At 53.7% G+C, this 20,058-nt stretch overlaps 1 protein-coding gene across 8 annotated transcripts; it reads right to left on the reverse strand.

The window, feature by feature from the left end:
* Nucleotides 1–8,398: 8,398 nt before the first annotated feature.
* On the reverse strand, nucleotides 8,399–19,914 carry LOC122393278 (activating signal cointegrator 1-like). 8 transcript variants are annotated; one of them, XM_043389163.1, is made up of 11 exons: nucleotides 19,780–19,914; nucleotides 18,120–18,221; nucleotides 16,802–16,920; nucleotides 13,710–13,837; nucleotides 12,896–13,053; nucleotides 12,400–12,557; nucleotides 11,648–11,817; nucleotides 11,123–11,241; nucleotides 10,706–10,796; nucleotides 9,862–9,965; nucleotides 8,399–8,572 (listed from the first exon to the last, which is right to left on the reverse strand). In XM_043389163.1, exons 2-11 carry the CDS (start codon nucleotides 18,202–18,204, stop codon nucleotides 8,517–8,519), a joined length of 1,188 nt encoding a protein of 395 aa, XP_043245098.1. In that variant the 5' UTR covers nucleotides 18,205–18,221; nucleotides 19,780–19,914; the 3' UTR covers nucleotides 8,399–8,516. The 8 variants fall into 8 exon arrangements, with proteins under 8 accessions (XP_043245098.1, XP_043245101.1, XP_043245099.1 ...); XM_043389166.1 differs by having other exon boundaries at nucleotides 19,824–19,892; XM_043389164.1 differs by having other exon boundaries at nucleotides 19,690–19,888.
* Between the last annotated feature and the right edge of the window lie 144 nt (nucleotides 19,915–20,058).

Consider the following 20,058-nt stretch of genomic DNA (forward strand, 5'->3'; position numbering starts at 1 on the left):
CCATGTATTGTGTCATCTCTTAACGATTCAACTGGGTTACCGCGAGGTAGGACCGGGTGTGGAATGTGGATGGAGTTTTTTTTTTCATCTGCATAATATAGTCGCAATGACCCGATGTGAGACGGGTCCTCAACTAATGTTGATTGTTTAGGTGGTTTGGCAGTCTTTTCGCATTGCGTACCTTCATTATATCGCTGGCCAAGGATTTTTATTTTTAGTGTTTGCCGAGCGTAGCGAAGCAAATGCTGTTCGGGCGCCGGCAGAGGACCCATTACCTTTAAATAGGCCGGCAGAGGAACCATTACCTTTAGTTAGCATGACGTTACAATCGTCTTTGATACGGACCATCGTCGGCCACCTCGGTGAATCGTTCTGCCTTCAATCGCATCCCGCTTCGTGGCAGGTATATATCAGGCAGGTATATCGTGGCAGGCAGGTATATGATCAGGGCTGCAAAGGACGCGCTAAAATGACTCTCCTTCGCCCCTCGCCACTGGGTGTTCGCCTTGGGCGGCCCCCACGCTGCAGGTCAATGTCATGTAACCGCTGCCGATCAGCCGATCAGACGTGTCGCGCGTGCCCGTGGGGTATCGCGTGACACATTGCACATGCCGGAGCGGCCGCGCTGTCCGGTGTGCCGGCGCGCGTCCGGCAGGTGACGAGTGGCGGTCCGTCCCCCCGTCACGCCGGGCCCGCCAGGAGCGGCTTTTTGTGACCGCAGGCCGCGAGTAGCCGTCGGTCGGGGAGCCGCCGCCGCTGGCCGCTGCTGCTCGCGGTCACCCCATGTGACATTGTAGGAGGATGTGTTCTTTACAAGGCGCTCCTATGAGCGAGGTCGTGCTGGTATGTGTTTGTACTCTGGTTCTCTGTTTTGGTGTCGTTGAACTTATCCTACGTGATGCCAGCATTGAATGCCAATCTATCTTGCATCATGGGATTTTCCAGCCGTCCGGAAGCAGTTCTGGTTCATCTTATTTTCAAGTTTGATTATGCCTGAAATTAATGGATGGTAACTAACGACTTTTGTTCTTGTAATCACAAAATTTGCATGCGACGTATCGGGGCAACTATCAACCCTCATGTAGCAATGTCTGCTCGAATGTACTCATATGTTCGTCTCGCATTCGCTTCCGGCTTCCGTTCTTACAACTGGGGAACTACCCTGCTCTTTGCGAAAAGTAGCATGCGTAGCCTCACGGACTCTTTATAACTTTTTTCGGTCCCTTTAACCCTCGCCGGACCTATTGGTTTTCTACATACGCGCCGGCCGGGGGGGGGGGGGGGGTACGACCTTCCCTCGCCCCCTGGTGGAGCTAGCGCGTCGCGGAAAAAACGAGCGTGTGCGCCGTTACGAGACGCAGAGATTGATACCCGATTTTAAGGTCCTAGGTCAACCGGTGACCTCTGAGGTCAGGTCAAGTGCCCCAAGGTACGGTTCAGTTTTTGGTGAATAACTTCGAAAAAAAGGGCCGCAGAGCGCCGATTTTGGCAGCATCGTGCTCGCCTCGCTCAGGCGCGTCGAATGATACTTTTTGTTTGGGTCAGGTCAACTTAGGGTGTTGACCTCAGGTCACGGTCAGGTCAGCGCCCTCAGGTCACGAAGTTGGTCAAAAGAGGTCATGTCGCATATCATTCGATTCGGCAGGTCTTCCTGAGTCCATTGGTGGCTTTCCCGACTCGCTAGCTCAATTTGATCGGGAGTTATTGACAATAACTAATATGACCTTGTTGGCGTCATAAATGACGTCACAAAAGGTCAACATTGCAAAAGTGACGCATCTAACCTCGCAAGGAGTGCATCAAATCACGATTCTGTGTGCTTGAGATAGTCAGAGATCGTTCCCGGCGCCAGAATAGCAGTTTTCATTTTTGCCCATTGACTTATAATGGTGAGGTCACGAAAATGGCCTGACCTCATATGACCTTTAGGAAAAATCCAAGATATACAAGTTGTGAGACTCGTAATGGATACTAGATCCTGCAAGTTTCATTTCCCTGTGAAAGCTCCTCTGGCAGTGAGGGCGTTGCGAAGCTGCCACATCTGAGTACACATCTGAGTACGTACCGTGCAGAGGTTCACTTATGACGCCGTAGGTCAGTGACCTGACCTGACCCGAAAATGCGGTTGGTGTCAAAAGATCCGGCTTGAATCATAGGTCAGGTATGCCAAGTTTCAGCTCTCTATCGCCAGCGTGTTTTCGGAGCTATCGCGAAAAAAAAACCTATGGGGTTTCCCCCCCCCCCCCTCCCCCTCGGCCGGCGAGGGTTAAATGCCTTAATAGCATCCAAATGTCAGCTCTTTGGCGTGGATACCGATTGGCTATAATGCTTTCTGGTTACACTCGGTCGAACGTCCTTGCCTCTCCATCAGGTAGATAGTCACGTTCATGGTAAATAGAGTTGTATTCATATGCATACACAATTCAAGCAACACATAATTTACAGCCAAATCGGCGAATGCCCATGTCAGTATTGTCTTTCATGGGTAGGGGGAGGGGAGGGGGTCGGCTGTCGCGCTGGCCCGGTGACCGGTCAGCGCGCGGCGGCTCGCGGACGTCAGGTGCTGCCGGCCGGCTGCTGGTCCGGCCACGGGTCGTTGATGTGCGGCATGCGGCAGCACACGCCGTCGCCAACGCCGCCGTCCTTGAGCCGGTAGCAGCGCAGCAGTGCCACGGTCGGCTGGCCAGACGGCCCGGTCGGCTCGCGCAGCAGGCCGCCGCGCACAAAGCCCGTGTACGGGTTACACATGGCCTCAGGCACGCACACCATCGAGGCCGAGCAGGCGCCCACGAATACTCCCATGGGGCCGGAGCCGCCGGTGCCCGGGTTGCGGTTCAGCGCGATGTCCTGTTTGTAGTTGAACTGGGTGAAGCGGGCCGGTACCGTGGAGCCGGCGGCGGGCAGCGGCCGGGGCCGCGGCGCCGGACTGCTGGGCACCTGCAGCTGCTGCACCACGGGCTGCAGCAGCTGCTGCTGGACGGGCCGACTGGCGCTCACCTCGACTCCCCTCTGGGGTGGGATGTAGGTGCCGGGCGGCGGCGGAGGCGGCGGCGGCGGCACGTACCCGTAGCCGAGCGGCTCGGCGAGCGCCGCCGACAGCAGCGCGGTCAGACTCAGGAGGCGCCACATGCTGCTGCTGCTGCTGAGCTGGGTGTGGACGGACGCTGTCACCGGTGGTCGCCGACTGCCGCCGTGCCGGCCGCCGCCAGCCTTATATCGGCGCGCCGCACAGCCAGCCTCGCTCAGTTCCGTCCAGCCGTCAATCCTGTCCGACACATCCGGAGATTAAGACATCCCAGCTCAGATTAGATTATTTACCAGCAGGGGAGATGGCTGGCCGAAGGCGTATGATCACTTCACTCGGACATTAGAGACGCATCATTTGTTCGGACTGCATTTTGCGCAGATTCCGTAAACTCGGATGATGGCGTCGGATAGCGGCGGATGATGCGTCATTTATCTATTTATTCATTAATTTATTTATTGTTGATGGACCGGGTAATCCCGAAGCATGCGAAGCTCAGGTCAGTGACACTGTTGGCTGCGACAATATGTGGGCACAATCCGTTCCGAAACCACAACACAAATCGTGAACGGATGAACGGTTTGACACATTTGAGAAATATAGCGTATCAAGTTACGACCATTGCATTGTTGCTCCGTTCCTAATGACTTACAAAACAATCCGTTCTTCCGGTACTCTCGTCTGCTGGCTACCTCTCCAGACGGGCTAGCCTAGCAATTAGTCCCCAAGATATTGCTGTTGCGGCAAATTATCGGGTTATGCTTTTCCAATGGTTTATCTGAGCTTTAGCTGTCCCCCGCAATAAAGCGGCGGCTCTCTGCCGAGACAGCGAGTCGCCAACTATACGCACCGAGACAGCGAGTCGCCAACTAAACGCACCGAGACAGCGAGTCGCCAACTAAACGCACCGAGACAGCGAGTCGCCAACTAAACGCACCGAGACAGCGAGTCGCCAACTAAACGCACCGAGACAGCGAGTCGCCAACTAAACGCACCGATACAGCGAGTCACCAACTAAACCCAGATAGACAGCGAGTCTTTAACTAAACCCAGATAGACAGCGAGTCCTAAACTAAACCGAGAGAGACAGCGAGTCCTTAACTAAACCCAGAGAAACAGCGAGTCCTTAACTAAACGCACCGAGACAGCGAGTCGCTAAAGTAACCCAGAGAGGCAGCGAGTCGCCATCTAAACGCACCGAGACAGCGAGTCTTAAACTAAACCCAGAGAGACAGCCAGTCATTAACTAAACCCAGAGAGACAGCGAGCCCTTAACTAAACCCACAGAGACAGCGAGCCCTTAACTAAATCCAGAGAGACAGCGAGTCTTTAACTAAACCCACCGAGATAGCGAGTCCCCAATTAAACTCGCCGAAGCTTTTAAGTTGGCGGCTTGCTGCATCGGAGGGCTCAGTAAGCTGCCCGCTGTCATGGCCTCATTAATGTGTGACATGCAGCCATTGGTGTTTTGTTATGTAACTGATAATCAGTCGAGTAACTTCCTGTACAATTTTGCGGAAGAGCAACGGAACGAGTAACGGCAGGCGCGTTTTGGAGGAGCGGAGGGACGACAAACGATCAAGTAGATGTGAGTGCTGCTGCCTACTTGCTACGCCATTTGAACAATTGCATCTACATACAGTCAACACCCTCGAAATAAAAGAGGATCCACGAAAATATCACACTTTTTATGAACCATTTGCCCACACTTCAGCTCGTATGTGCCATTGAGTATCGAGTCATTATCGTGGCCAGGGCAGAACAGCCGACAAGTCTGGTGCGGATAATTCGAGCATCTTACCGTAGATGAGTTAGATGGCAGCAAGCTGTTCTGATTTGGTTACCTCCGTGTGCGTGTGTCTATCAAAATGGATCTAGCACGGAATCGATCACGGTGGATTTCGGTACCTACTATCACCGGCGCCTTTACTTCCGCGTGCGCGCACCACAGTCAGACCTGAGCTCGCCGCCATCCCCGCCGCCACGGTCACCCCTCCCCCACCGTCACCCGCACCGTCCCCGCCATCACCCCCATCGCCCCCAGTGGTCCCCACCGTCCCCCACGGTCACCCCCCATCCCCCACCCACAGAACCGCCGTCCCCACCTCCCCAGGGTGACCAGGCGGCGCCGAGTGGTGGGCGCCGTATCTTCCAGGGTCGCCGGTCACCACCTCACTGGGTAGGTACTTTATCCATGCGGAGCACGCCGCCCGGCACCATCGGTCATCAATCGCCGAGTGCGCTGCTATTTAGACCAGTGTCGGGCCAGCAAAAACCACCAGCTTGCTAATGCGAGGTGACATCAGACAAATTGGCGACCAGCAAGTGCGCGAGAAAAAAGCACAAGCATTCATGTCTGACGAGACTTGAGAGGGATCTTACAACTTGCGACGAATGTCGTGGTGGGAAATCACGAGAAACCGAAGCGAAAAGACGGATGAAGATTCAATTAGGTACCTTCACAATGCTTTGATAAGACGGATGGATTGTGGAAAATTGTAGACGATGTAAGAATCTCCTCTACGGCAGTGAACATAACACGGGGCCTGTAGCAGCCTGGTACCTATACCTATACATAAGGCGTTGGTAGCCTGTAGTGATAAACTGTAAACATATATGCATGTCTGGCTACACCCTGCCGTCCGATATTCAGCCCAGATCTAGCACAGGTTCGAGACCCCCGGATCCACTGGAAACTTGCTCACAGCATAACCCTCGAGGTGTGGTCATCCCAAACCATTCGGTGTCGCTCTTAGCTGTTGGACCTACAGAGGTCGACAAAGGTCGCGGCGCAGCCCCCGAATTTGGATAGATAAGAATCATAAAATTTGTTCGACCCGTCTGGACGAGCGAAACGATGCTGGTGAAACGGATGCTTATTGCTTGCGTAAGTTTTTGTTCTCTGGAATCCCAATTCCCAACCGTCAACCCCGATGCGTCTCGACGAAAGAAACGCGATGCCGGCAAAATTAACATACCTTATACGGGTTCGGTATGAATAGTTATTGCAGAAAAACGAGCTTCGCTTCACCGTCACTAATATTGAGTTTTTGCTCTCTGGAGGCTAAACCGTTGACCCTACAGTTGAAATCCGAGGACAATAGTTACTCGGTAGGTACGCAGAAACAGCTGGGGCATTCCACGATAGATCGTACCAGGCCCGTCACCCTCATCTCTCAGATTTTAATGAAAATCGGTCCTAACTCCTAGGGGTAATCATGGGCCCCAAAGACGCCTGGCAAAATATCAGACTTCTAAGATCAAAACTTTTTGAGTTATATTGCATTACATTTTTTTAACTTCGGTTTGTAACGGTGAGTTTGATGGCCTATAACTCAAGAACGGGTTATGCAACCAACAAACGGGAAACAACACTAAGCTTGCGATGAACCAAAAATTGATATTACTTTCTAAAAATTATAAAGAAAAATTTTGATTGCTGAACAAAAACCTTAATCTTTTTTCATTTGCCTCTAATGACTTTTGGGACCAAAATTTTTCACATTTTTATTTTTTCAAAATAAAATTCATGTCATTGCAAATCGACATGCAAAAAATTAGAAAGGAGGGGTTGATACGACCCCAGCACGCCGTTTTGCTTCTAATAGCGGTAGAGCCTCGCGGAAAAAAACGAACGTGTGTGCCGTTACAAGTCGCAGCGATTGGTACCCAATTTTAAGGTCTCAGGTTAACCGGTAGCGTCTGAGGTCAGGTCAAGTGACTGAAGTTACGGGTTCGGTTTTTAGTGAATAACTTCGCAAAAAATGGCCGCAGAGCCGCGATTTTGGCATCATTGTGTTCGCCTAGCTCAGGTGCGTCGAATGGTATGCTTTTTGTTAGGGTGAGGTCAACTTAAGTAGTTGACCTCGGGTCAAGGTCAGGTCAGAGCCCCTCAGGTCACGAAGCTGGGCAAAGGGTATCATATGGCATATCATTCGATTCGGAAGGTCTTCCCGAGTCTATTGGTGGCTTTCCCGACTCTCTAGCTCAATTTGATCGGGAGTTATTGACGAAAAACTCGTACGACCCTAGTGACGTCATAAATGACGTCACGCAAGGTTAACAATGCAAAAGTGAAACATTGGACTTTGCAAGGAGTGCATGAAATCACGATACCATGTACGTGAGATAGTTTTAGATCATTATCGGCGCCAAAATAACATATTCTATATTTCCCCATTGACTTATAACAGTGATGTCACGTGACTCATGTGACCTTCAAAAATTCCCAGATATATAAGTTGTGAGACCTCTGGAGGACACCATGTATGCGTCTTGTAACTTTTATCTCGGACAGCTATAGTCATTGGCGTCCAAAACAATGTCAGAACCAAACAGCCTTTTTCACTCTCGCGCTTATAGGAAAGAGGGTTGGATGAACCCTCTTTTCATTTTTTCAGATGACTAAGACTTCAATTGAAATTTCAGTAACCCGTGATGTCACTAGGCAGCTTTACCACGCCATTTGTAAGCTCCCCTCCCAAAATCACTATTCGAAACCGTTATCGTGACGTAAAATAAATACATTTATAGAAAGAACACCTTCCTAATTTTTTGCACACTTCTTAACAATGAGCTAAATATCTTTTTAAAGAAATAAAAATTCAAAAAAATTTGGTCCCAAAGTCTAAAAAATACAAATGAAAGAAAACTCGATATGTCATATATCAAAAAAAGCGTATTTTTCGAAATTTCAAAAATACATATTAATCTCTGTTTCATTGCAAGTTCAATGTTATCTAACATTTGGCATTTGAATAATCCGTCTTAGAGTTACAGCCCGCCAAACTTAGCGCTGCAAAGCAAGATCCAAAAAATGTTATACGCCATAACTCAAAAAATACTTATCTGATAAGCCTGAAATTGTTACAGGTAGATTCAGAGCCCCTGATTACCCCTGAGACCAATTTTCGTCAAATTCCGAGAGATGAGGGTGTCAAATTGGAAAAAAGTGGTACGATCTATCGTGGAATGCCCCAGCTTTGAAACAGCTATCGACTGCGCTTTTCCACCGTGCTGTAGCTGTATTAGTTCCCGCGCCCTTTTGTGAAGAAAAAATCTCCAAATGGGGGGGGGGGGGAAATTCGTGATATTTTATCTTCTGTGACTTCCAGTGACCTCATCGAACCCTCGTCACCCGATCGAAAAATGACCTTGATGATTCTGAATATTATAGCGAGCTATCTATTGTCTTTTCCGCGTCTTTCTAGCTTTCTATTTTCCGAGATAACCTGGTGTGGCCAAATACGATGGTAGGTGGCCTAAATGCTGAGTTAGAATCGGCGTTTTGTGCCTCCCCCTTGCCTTTTTGTTTTACGATGATAAGGTCTGCAACATTCTTAATCGTCGCCACGAAGCAAGCAAACCAATCGGTAGTTTCAGGATCTCGTATTGAGGCAAGCACAGTCACCAAGGAACTCAACGACGAAGCACGATCGCTGCCCTGGAGCATATCACATATAAATACAAGCACTGTCTCTGCTTGGCCCGCTCACGCCGCTGTTAGCATCTTCTTCGCCGCCTTGTGAATGTTGGCGTCCATTTTATCTGAAAAAAAAGGAGCCGTGTTATAACAAGCACCAGACTAGGCCTGTCGGTCTCGAGTTACTACAGCTGCCGACTACGGTCGGTCTCAGAGTCGGAGCTGGAGGCGAGGAAAGGCGCAGTTCACGTTACACAACTACTGCAGTGAAGTAGGTACCGGGAGTTACCGAACAGACGAACGCTCTTTTTTTAATTCTCTAAAATGTCTTCAAGTTATAACATCAATACAATTATTTGATCAACGGAAAGCCATTGCGATGCTATTTTGTTTAATGCTAGTTAAACTTACTTCGGACTATGTAGCCATGTAAAAAAGGCATACAGTCAAGCTACTACATTTGTACTTCAAGACGGAAATATGTTGTGGTGGCCGACAAGAAATTTGGAGAGGTTTCAAACTCGTAAAAAGCACCACTAATAATTGTAGTTTGGGCTCATATGGCCATTTTCAATAAGAGAAAGCGTCACAAGCCTATAAAGAGGCGAGAATTAGTGGTCTACGGTGAACCCAGGGGACACGTCCTGGGAGGCTACGAGATTCGGATCATTTTGGTTTGAGAATAAGAAGGACGGGAGTGATACGATGAAGGCCCAGCGGTAGATAGCAGTGCTGTTACAGATCAGGTTTTGGACGGCGCTAAAGGAGAACCTGGGAGGTGATGTCCGGCTGATAGAGAGCCAGTGGATTCAGCAGGACCGAGCCACCGTTCAAACGGCCGTCGCAGCCCGTGACTGGCTGCGACGCGCTTCGGGCAGCGGCTGTCCTCCCGGCTGGAGGTGAGCCCATGGCCCGGGCATTATCCGGAACTCAACACCCTTATATTAATTATTTGGGGGATTCTGAAGATATAAGTGCACCGAGTAAGAAAACCAGCAATCAGCTGGGCAAATCAGCTAAGTGAGCTAAGTTCGGGACATGCGACCGGAGCTCTGCCGCGAGGAGGTGGCACAAGTGACGCAGCGTCCGTCTTTGTGACTGGGACGCTTTGGTAGTCTTATGGAAAATGTGCTGCACGGACGGCACCGAGCATGCAAATCGGTCATTAGTACCATACCACAAAATAACAGTGAATACACTATCGTTTGGTGTGACTTTTATATTTATCGGGTTTATTGTTTTCACAATATATGAATTTTGAATACGTCTGCTTTTTGGGGAACCCCGGGTACTGTTCATGCTCGCTTTCCCTGGCTAAATCGTTAAGTCACCATCGTAGCATTTTGTCCCAGTAGTTCGATGAATGAACAGGTTCGTGCCGCTGGTCGACGGCGGCGATTCTGCCAGCACTCACAGATTTTGTGCTGTCCTTTCATGGGAAACTTGACGACCAGCTGCTCGGGCTCGCTGCAGATGAGCACGTACGGGCTGTCGCTCTCGCCCTCCGGAAACTGTTCCCTGAGGGGCCAGAGAGGCTGCCGTCAGCAGGGCGTGAGCCGGGTGAGGCCAGCTGTCAGATGGGGCGGGAGCCGGGTGAGGGCAGCTGTCAGATGGGGCGGGAGCCGGGTCAGGGGCAGATGTCAGTAGGGCGGGAGCCGGGTGAGGGCAGCTGTCAGTAGGGGCGGGAGCCGGGTCAGGGCAGCTGTCAGTAGGGGCGGACGCTGGGTGAGGGCAGCTGTCAGAGGGCAGCTGTCAGCAGGGGTGGGAGTCGGGTCAGGGCAGCTGTCAGTAGGGGCGGACGATGGGAGAGAGCAGCTGTCGGCAGGGCGGGAGCCGGGTGAGGACAGCTGTCAGCAGGGGCGGGAGCCGAGTGAGGCCAGCTGTCGGTAGGGGCGGGAGCCGGGTCAGGGCAGCTGTCAGCAGGGCGAGGGGCTGTCGTCAAACGTCGACCGGGCGAGGGGCAGCGCCAGCCGGCACTAGTGCGGGTGAGCGCAAGGCGAGGGGCTGTCGGCAGGGTCAGCGCAAGGCCGCCCGTCTCTTCGGGGGCGCCGGAAAAATGTAATGTTACTTGATGCCGGCCCAAAACCGACAGCTGACCGCCACGCCACCATTCAGTAGCCGCCGTGTACAGATAGCACGGTCAGACTGCCGTCGCACGCACTGCGTCCCGGAGCGTGGTGTCACGTGCCGACCACCCGCGCCTCCTCACCTGTACACCTCCTGCGGCAGAAGGTGTACAGCCATCCGCCCCTGCTCACCTGTACACCTCCTGTGGCAGGCAGTTGAGGACGTTCACCCTGCCCAGCAGGCAGCCGGACGGGTAAAACTCGGGAAACGACAGCTCCCTTCCTGACAAACGCAGCACAATATGTCAGGAAACGGCAGGGCGACATCGGTGCTAAATGGCATTGTATGTAATACTTCTGGTTAAGAAAGTTATAATTCCAGTCTTGGCTGGTACGTAGTAGGTACTGCCGACTTTATAACACAGTAAGACGCCGTTTGTTCAATGTATCTGGTCTCCTGCCTGTCTGTCCCAGCGGCCTTCCGTCTGTCCTGCGGCCCTGCCTCAGCCCTGTCTGGCAGTGTCCCGCAGCAGCCCTCACCCCCCCCCCGCCGTCTGTTTCGCGGCCCCCACCGGCCGTCCCCGCGTCGGCCGCCCGTCGGCCGCTCACCTGCCATGACCCGATAGGTGTCCTCCACCTGTTTGATCTCCTGCGGCGTGGGCACCTTGGCGGCAGCGGCGATCCACAGCCGGCCGCGGTAGGGCGTGTACCACGTGCGACCCTCGTGGCTGCCGACACCGCCCGGTCAGGTCAGGGACACTGAACATCGCAGTCAGTCGCGGCAGGACGGGAGGGCGCAGGTCCCTCAGTCGAATCAGTGCACCGTCAGGTCAGCTGTACGAGTGTGAGATTCATTGGTACGATCTGACCTGGCCAACCACTTCCCACGGGTTTAACAGAACACGTTTGTCGCGTGCCAGTTCCAAGCTCACATTGGAGGCTGGCGGCTCTCTGGGGACAGAGTGGCGACCCAGCGCAGGAAACGGTCCACGACCGTCATAAGGGTCCAAAAATACGCAAAAGCAACAGATGTCAGTGAGTTTCACACTTCTAGGGGCTACGGTTCTCAGAATAACAACAGCGCGCCCCCCGGACAGGGGACTGGTGACCCAGGCACGGGCGAGGCGGGCTCACATTTTGATGCCGGCGACGAGAAGCGACGCCCAGGGCTGGTGCATGCTGAGGCACATGCCGTCGTCGGAGAGCAGCTGTAGGTCGGCGTCCTGTACGCGCCGCAGCTGGGAGTCGGGCCGCTGGCGGAACAGCCGGTCCACGTCGGCCTCGCGGCGCGGGTCCACCTGGTACTGCGAGGGGGCACAGAGGACGGTCAGCGCACCGTCCCAGCAGCAGACAGACAGACAAACACAGCCAGACACCAATCGGTCACAGACAGACACTGACGTCAGCCTCGCGGCGCGGGTCCACCTGGTACTGCCGGCGGACACAGAGGACTGTCAGCACCGCCCCACCTCCCAGCGCGGATCCACCTGATACGGCCAGCGGGCACAGCGACCGGTCAGCGCACCGGCCCAGTCAGATAGACACTGGCCGGTCCACGTCAGCCTCCCTGGTGTTGCGGGCGGGCACAGCGGCCGGTCACAACCCAGATGCCGTACACATCGTAGAGATAACCTACATATTACACTGTTCCTGTAACTCTATTCGTCTTTTATCGGAGAAAGAGTAGATTCAGAACCCGTGACAAAGTTTAGTTCCCTGAACTTACATAACGTGACCTCCCAGGACGGGTCAGGACGGGAGGGAGCAGGCGAGGGGTCCGGTCGGGTGGGAGCCGGGGCGGGGTCAGGACGGTGGGTCCGGGCGGGTCAGGACGGGTGGAGGCTGGGTCTGGTGAGACCTGGGGTGGAGTCGGGTCAGCGGCTCACCTCCGGCCGGAACGCCGGCTCGGCGGACCGCCCGGCGCCGTCGGCCGGCGGGTCGGCGGCCGGTCGGCGCAGCTCGTCCGTGGCCAGCTCGCGGATCAGTTCCGTGATGTGCGCCGGGTCGGCGGCCACCTCCACCTCCTGGGCCGTCATCTGGCGACCTGTTAACGGGGCAGAGGGGCGTCACTGGGGGAATCACCGGGCCGTCACCCAGCGACCTGTTACCGGGGGGGGGGGGGCAGAGGGGCGTCACTGGGGGAGCGATCGCAGACTTTCATAGAAGCAACGCTTCCTCCCTCCCAGCTGCTGGTCCACGACAGCTACAGCGTACAACAGGAGCTTCGTTCAGCATGCAGTATATAAACAACACGATGGGCGCTGCTCCAATTCACCATATCATTTAGAACACGTCCTTTGTTTGGCTGTGTCAAACTGATGTGCTCTGAATGGCACGGCTTTGCTCGGCCGCGTCCACCCGTGCCGGGCGCCGTCTGCCTACCGGCGAAGTCGAGTGTGAGCGTGCGCCGTCGCTGGTCGGCCTGGTGGCGCAGCTGCTGCCGGTAGCGCTCGACGGCTTGCCGCTGCCGGCCGCTCAGCCAGCTGGAGCCCGTCTGGAAGTAGTCGCGCTCGTCGTCGATGATAGACGCCCGCTGCGTCCTGGACGGCAGACGGAGAGCACGATATCGTCACCGCGCCGACACAACAAATCACCGACACAAACGACACTGAGCTGTGTCCTGGACGGCACAGAGAGCACCATATCGTCACCGCGCCGACCGACAAAAACGGTACTGAGCATGGGTGTCGATTTTCGCCGAATTGGGGTGTCCCGGCGCAGCAAATCCACCGCCGCCCTAGCGGTGACCTTGACCCACGCCGTCTGTTGGGGCTCCAAAGCCAAGCCGGCCGAGCCGGCGGGGACTTTGGAGAGCTCGGGCATCCCAACCCGGCGGAAATCAACGCCCATGGTACTGAGAGGTAATGGCCGACAGAGAACACAATTAATGTCGCCGCGCCGACCGGCACAAACGGTGCCTGCCGATACGGTACTAGCCAACCTTTAGCGGCCAGCAGCCTGTGGCAGTGGCAGCCGCTCCAAAACGTACTGCATTGTACTACAATCTGACACCGACTGACTGTGTTCACCTCCTGGGGATTTCAGCTCATGTCGACAGCATCTACAGAGGAAGGGCGGGCTGAAACTGGAGGTAGGTAACACAACACTCCAGGAAGGACGCCTCACATAATCACAGTGAATAGTGAGTGATGCGTGGGTTCAGCTCTATGTGCGGGCGTCTATAGGCGGCCTTTACCCGTCTTTGTCCCGCTCCAGCAGCTTGTCTTTGTGTTCGGTGGCCCGGCGCAGAGCGGCGTCACTCCCCGGCTGCGTCCGCCCGCCGCCCGCCGCGGCCCGGCCCGGCGGTCCAGACTCGGAGCCCACCTGGGAACGGCGAGGGGCGCCTCAGATGGACCGGCACAGAGACACGAACAGCTGCAGTAGCGCACCTCAGATGGACCGGCACAGAGTTACGAACAGCGGCGCAATGCGCACCTCGGATGGACCGGCATAGAGACACGAACAGCGGCGCACCTCAGATGGACCGGCACAGAGATACGAACAGCACAGCGGCGTGCCTCAGATGGACCGACACAGAGACACGAACAGCGGCGCACCTCAGATGGACCGGCACAGAGATACGAACAGCGGCGCACCTCAGATGGACTGGCACAGAGATACGAACAGCGGCGCACCTCAGGTGGACCGGCACAGAGACACGAACAGCGGCGCACCTCAGATGGAACGGCACAGAGACACGAACAGCGGCGCACCTCAGGTGGACCGGCACAGAGACACGAACAGCGGCGCACCTCAGGTGGACCGGCACAGAGACACGAACAGCGGCGCACCTCAGGTGGACCGGCACAGAGACACGAACAGCACAGCGGCGCACCTCAGATGGACCGGCACAGAGATACGAACAGCGGCGCAATGCGCACCTCGGATGGACCGGCATAGAGACACGAACAGCGGCGCACCTCAGATGGACCGGCACAGAGATACGAACAGCACAGCGGCGTGCCTCAGATGGACCGACACAGAGACACGAACAGCGGCGCACCTCAGATGGACCGGCACAGAGATACGAACAGCGGCGCACCTCAGATGGACTGGCACAGAGATACGAACAGCGGCGCACCTCAGGTGGACCGGCACAGAGACACGAACAGCGGCGCACCTCAGATGGACCGGCACAGAGATACGAACAGCACAGCGGCGCACCTCGGATGGACCGGCACAGAGATACGAACAGCGGCGCACCTCAGATGGACCGGCACAGAGATACGAACAGCACAGCGGCGCACCTCAGGTGGACCGGCACAGAGACACGAACAGCGGCGCACCTCAGATAGACCGGCACAGAGATACGAACAGCGGCGCACCTCGGATGGACCGGCACAGAGATACGAACAGCGGCGCACCTCAGATGGACCGGCACAGAGACACGAACAGCACAGCGGCGCACCTCAGGTGGACCGGCACAGAGACACGAACAGCGGCGCACCTCAGATGGACCGGCACAGAGATACGAACAGCACAGCGGCGCACCTCGGATGGACCGGCACAGAGACACGAACAGCGGCGCACCTCAGATGGACCGGCACAGAGACACCAACAGCGGCGCACCTTAGTTAGATAGACCGGCACAGAGACACCAACAGCGGCGCACCTCAGATGGAACGGCACAGAGACACGAACAGCGGCGCACCTCAGGTGGACCGGCACAGAGACACGAACAGCGGCGCACCTCAGGTGGACCGGCACAGAGACACGAACAGCGGCGCACCTCAGATGGACCGGCACAGAGATACGAACAGCACAGCGGCGCACCTCGGATGGACCGGCACAGAGATACGAACAGCGGCGCACCTCAGATGGACCGGCACAGAGATACGAACAGCACAGCGGCGCACCTCAGGTGGACCGGCACAGAGACACGAACAGCGGCGCACCTCAGATGGACCGGCACAGAGATACGAACAGCGGCGCACCTCGGATGGACCGGCACAGAGATACGAACAGCGGCGCACCTCAGATGGACCGGCACAGAGACACGAACAGCACAGCGGCGCACCTCAGGTGGACCGGCACAGAGACACGAACAGCGGCGCACCTCAGATGGACCGGCACAGAGATACGAACAGCACAGCGGCGCACCTCGGATGGACCGGCACAGAGACACGAACAGCGGCGCACCTCAGATGGACCGGCACAGAGACACCAACAGCGGCGCACCTTAGATAGACCGGCACAGAGACACCAACAGCACAGCGGCGCACCTCAGATGGACCGGCACAGATATACGAACAGCGGCGCACCTCAGATGGACCGGCACAGAGATACGAACAGCGGCGCACCTCAGATAATAGGTAGACCGGCACAGAGATACGAACAACACAGCGGCGCACCTCAGATGGACCGGCATCAACAGCACAGCGGCACAACTCAAATGGACCGGCACAGAGACACCAACAGCGGCGCAATGCGCATTTTAGATGGACCGGTAGAGACAGCCTGGCAGATAAACGGACCCGCAGATAGACAGCACATAAAAACATTGTCATTGAGGGAAATATGCAGTCATGTTCCTCGTAGTCGCAACATTAGTAAAATGCATAACAAAGATATCTATCGCAGCTATTCGCTAGGTAAATACATAGTATGCATACTTTGACCATCACCTTCATATCCAATAACACTACACTGTCGCAAAAATGGTAACATTATGAAACTATTGTGTATTTCGTTCCGTTTCGTTCGGGTGTATCGAGGACGTCTGCCGTGGTATGTGGTCCGCGGTACCGGCTGTGGGGTGTGGTCCGTGGCGCCGGCCGTGGTATGTGGTCCGCGGTACCGGCCGTGGTATGTGGTCCGTGGCGCCGGCCGTGGTATGTGGTCCGCGGTACCGGCTGTGATATGTTGGTCCGCGGTGCCGGCTGTGGTATGTGGTCCGCGGTACCGGCCGTGGAGTGTGGTCCGCGGTACCGGCCGTGGTATGTGGTCCGTGGCGCCGGCCGTGGTATGTGGTCCGCGGTACCGGCTGTGATATGTTGGTCCGCGGTGCCGGCTGTGGTATGTGGTCCGCGGTACCGGCCGTGGAGTGTGGTCCGCGGTACCGGCTGTGGTATGTGGTCCGCGGTACCGGCCGTGGTATGTGGTCCCTGGTACCGGCTGTGGTATGTGGTCCGCGGTACCGGCTGTGGACTGTGGAGTGTGGTCCGCGGTACCGGCCGTGGTATGTGGTCCGTGGTACCGGCCGTGGTATGTGGTCCGCGGTACCGGCTGTGGTATGTGGTCCGCGGTACCGGACGTGGTGGTGGTCCGCGGCGTCGGCCGGCTGCTCACCATCGCGCCGCAAAACAGACAGGGCCCGGCGCCCTCCTGTTCGCACACTATCCGGCCGCAGCTCAGGCAGTTGGTCACCAGCGGGTGCTTGGCCGCCTGGCAGTCGCACCTGTGCCGGCCTGCGGACGGAGCGCCCGCGCGAGGACGGTTAGTGGGGACAGCACCCGGTCCCCGTACACCAGCAGCATATGGCGCACACCGTACACAGACACCCATCCAATCGTTCATGTACTGCAGCGTCAGTGACAGGTCAGCGAGCTGCATATCTGCACGAGGTTTGCGAGCCGCCAATACACTATTCAGTCGGTATGGAATGTCTTTTTTTTTTGTTGAGAGAAAACTCAAATTTTCAAAAATAGTCCCTGCACCACAATATGACAGATTTAACCCTCGCATGTGTGCGGCGTTTGCCAGCTTCTAACGTGGCCCCCCTTGCCGTTTGGCCCCTGATAGAGCTAGAGCTTCGCGGAAAAAACGAACGTGTTGCTCGTCACGAGACGAAGCCGATGATACCTAATTTTAAGGTCCTAGGTCATTGGTTGACCTTCCAGGTCGTCAATGAACCAAAAGTCGGGAAAATCGGGACCTGTTAGAAAGTCGTAGAGTGTGGCTGCTATAGGGTTTTTCGGGGTGCTGATCACGAATATCATGTTAGTTTTGATCAGATGATGTCTTTAAGCATTTAGACTAGGTCGGGTCAGGTCAAGTCAGGTCAACCAGTAGGGGTCGTGAAGGGTATTCGTAGTAGGTGTCAACCGCCTCTGACAGCTTCGTAACATGTTACGAAAGCACCAAAACTACTTCGTAAACGTTCAAATGGTTTCTAAATTCGAATTCATCTCCAAAAACTAGCCTAGAAACATGTAAAACTCGAAAAGTGAACCGAGGTCACCAAAAGTCAATGACCTGACCTGACCTTCAGGTGACCTTGACATCCACCCTAATGCATGGGAGCAACATCGAATCACATGTTTGAACGTTTGAAACCACGAAAAGCTTGCAAACGCGCGGCTAATGCGAGCCGACATACGCCGAATCGCGATTCCGGCCAAACATGGCCTCGTGAAATAGGTCACAGGTCAAAGGTCACTTGGGTCAGGGTCATGAAACTTTCAGAGTAGGTGTAAAATTGATCAACTCGAGGGTACTGAAAGTTTCGTCGCGATCGGCCGCTTTTTGCGCGAGTTATTCGCGAAAAACCATGGGGGGCATCCGACCCCCTACACATGCGAGGGTTAAAACGCTAGTAAAGGAGCTAAAAAAGCCAGTGGAATTAACAGTATCAAATAGCGTAGTTATCAATTTCACAGAATCTTACCAGGAAGCTTCATGGATGCTATATCAGCACCTTCTGGAGAAAACACATTTACTTGCTTTTTCCTTCTTCCACTGCTCTTTTGCATCGTTGCTGTGCTTAGTCCTAGAAGCAAAAGGAAAACATTAAATTGCTAAATCAGAGGGTCCTCTGGCCAAATGGATGACATGGGTGCTGATCTGTCACTGTTTTTTATCAGCAAGCTAGCGGTCTGCTGGTTTTCTTGGCTTCTCATTTGTAATATCAGGTGGTCTGTGCAGTTTACCAATGAGAGACCAAATAACCCCAGCAATGAACTTCTATATATAGAAGACCTGCAGCATGCTGGCAAAATAACTGACAGAAATGGGACCCAATTTGGCATTGGTCATTTCACAATACGAAAAAAACAGTTACAGAGTTCTATTCACTCTGTTTTATTGCTCAGACAATTTCATGAAAACTAAACCAGTGGACAACTGAACCAGAAGACAACTGAACAAGCAGACAACTGAACCAGTGGACAACTAAGCCAGTGACAACTGAACCAGTGATGACTGAGCCAGTGACAACTGAACCAGTGACAAATAAACCAGTAGACAACTGAAACAGTCGACAACTGAACCAGTGGACAGCTGAACCAGTGGACAACTGAACCAGTGGACAACTGAATCAGTGAACAACTGAACCAGTGATGACTGAGCCAGTAGACAAATGAACCAGTGAAAATTGAGCCAGTGGACAACTGAACCAGTGAAAATTGAGCCACTGGACAACTGAAACAGTGAAAATTGAGCCAATGACAACTGAACCATTGAACAGCTGAACCAGTAATTAAGTCAACCCTTGCACACACTGGCCTTTCAATTGCAGACACATCACAGTAAATCTAAAACAATAATCAACCTAATCTAACCTAATCTCCACTGGTTGTCACCAGTTCAGTTGTCTAGTGGTTCAGTTATCACTGGTTCAGTTTTACTGGCTCTGGATCAGTTGTCCATTTACCTGTCAGACGCACACATTGTCCTATAATGAGCCATCTGGAAGCTGCTGAGAGGGTCAGGCTAGAATGTGCCACTATCTATACCTATGTGGTATACAATCCAGAATTATAGGGCCTATTTAGAAACCACACACATGGAACATCACCACAATTACCACTCGTGACCTGAACCAGGCTAGGCATGGCTGGGTGGCAGGTAGGTATGATAAATTATTTTTGTAATGAATATTACTTTGGGATTAAATATTTATTTAGCATTGCTTGGTAGACTATATCAATCTTACTAAAGGAAATATTTCACTTTCAACATACAGTTTTGAACTGAAATAGCAATGACCAGTGTACCTTTAGCTGAGATTAGCACAATTCAGGGGCTTTTACTGCCCAAAAAATCACCCTAGGCAAGGATATTCCATTTCTTGTCCTGAATCATTCGGCATTAGTAGAGCATACGTCACATGAAGGTTTTCCAACCAAGAAGAGGCGCTGCAGGTTTGTAGGTTGTAGGGTAGGTTTGAAGGTTGTAGGTTGTAGGTTTGTTTTGGTCATTTTCTCTTTTTGATCAGTATCCGAGTTCCCCCACCTCACCTTGACCTTCACCTTGTAGCACCCTGACCTGCTCGGGCCATTATGATCAACAAATGTCTTATACCGTTGGATAACAACAAAATAACAAACCTTGAATTGAATTTGGTTGAGACGGTTCAACTGGTTCAACTCACGTAAAAAAGCGAGAACAACAAATTGCAACACATCACACATCTGACGGCAATCGCATACACTGGCATACACACACGCTGAGTGTTATCCAAGATTGTGTCATCCATAATTTTATTTAGCGGCCGTATCCTCGGAGTAGACTTCGCAATGCTCAGTTTTAAAGCATATGCTGCTACTAGTAGCTTCTATGCGCAGAAAGCAGAAGTTATGACGTCATCAAACTAAAGTTGTCCAATG

Source organism: Amphibalanus amphitrite, unplaced genomic scaffold, assembly GCF_019059575.1.
Source record: "Amphibalanus amphitrite isolate SeventyFive unplaced genomic scaffold, NRLGWU_Aamphi_draft 000527F_arrow, whole genome shotgun sequence".
NCBI classification, from domain to species: domain Eukaryota; kingdom Metazoa; phylum Arthropoda; class Thecostraca; order Balanomorpha; family Balanidae; genus Amphibalanus; species Amphibalanus amphitrite.

Excerpts from the sequence above, each read along its gene's own strand:
- LOC122393278 (XM_043389166.1), bottom strand. The coding sequence starts at position 19,863 with ATGTGTGATGTGTTGCAATTTGTTGTTCTCGCTTTTTTAC. Across the intron at positions 13,838-16,801 it reads GTCTGTTTTGCGGCGCGATG|GTGGGCTCCGAGTCTGGACC; the intron begins GTGAGCAGCCGG and ends CGCCGTTCCCAG. Across the intron at positions 13,054-13,709 it reads CTGGAGCGGGACAAAGACGG|GACGCAGCGGGCGTCTATCA; the intron begins GTAAAGGCCGCC and ends TCTGCCGTCCAG.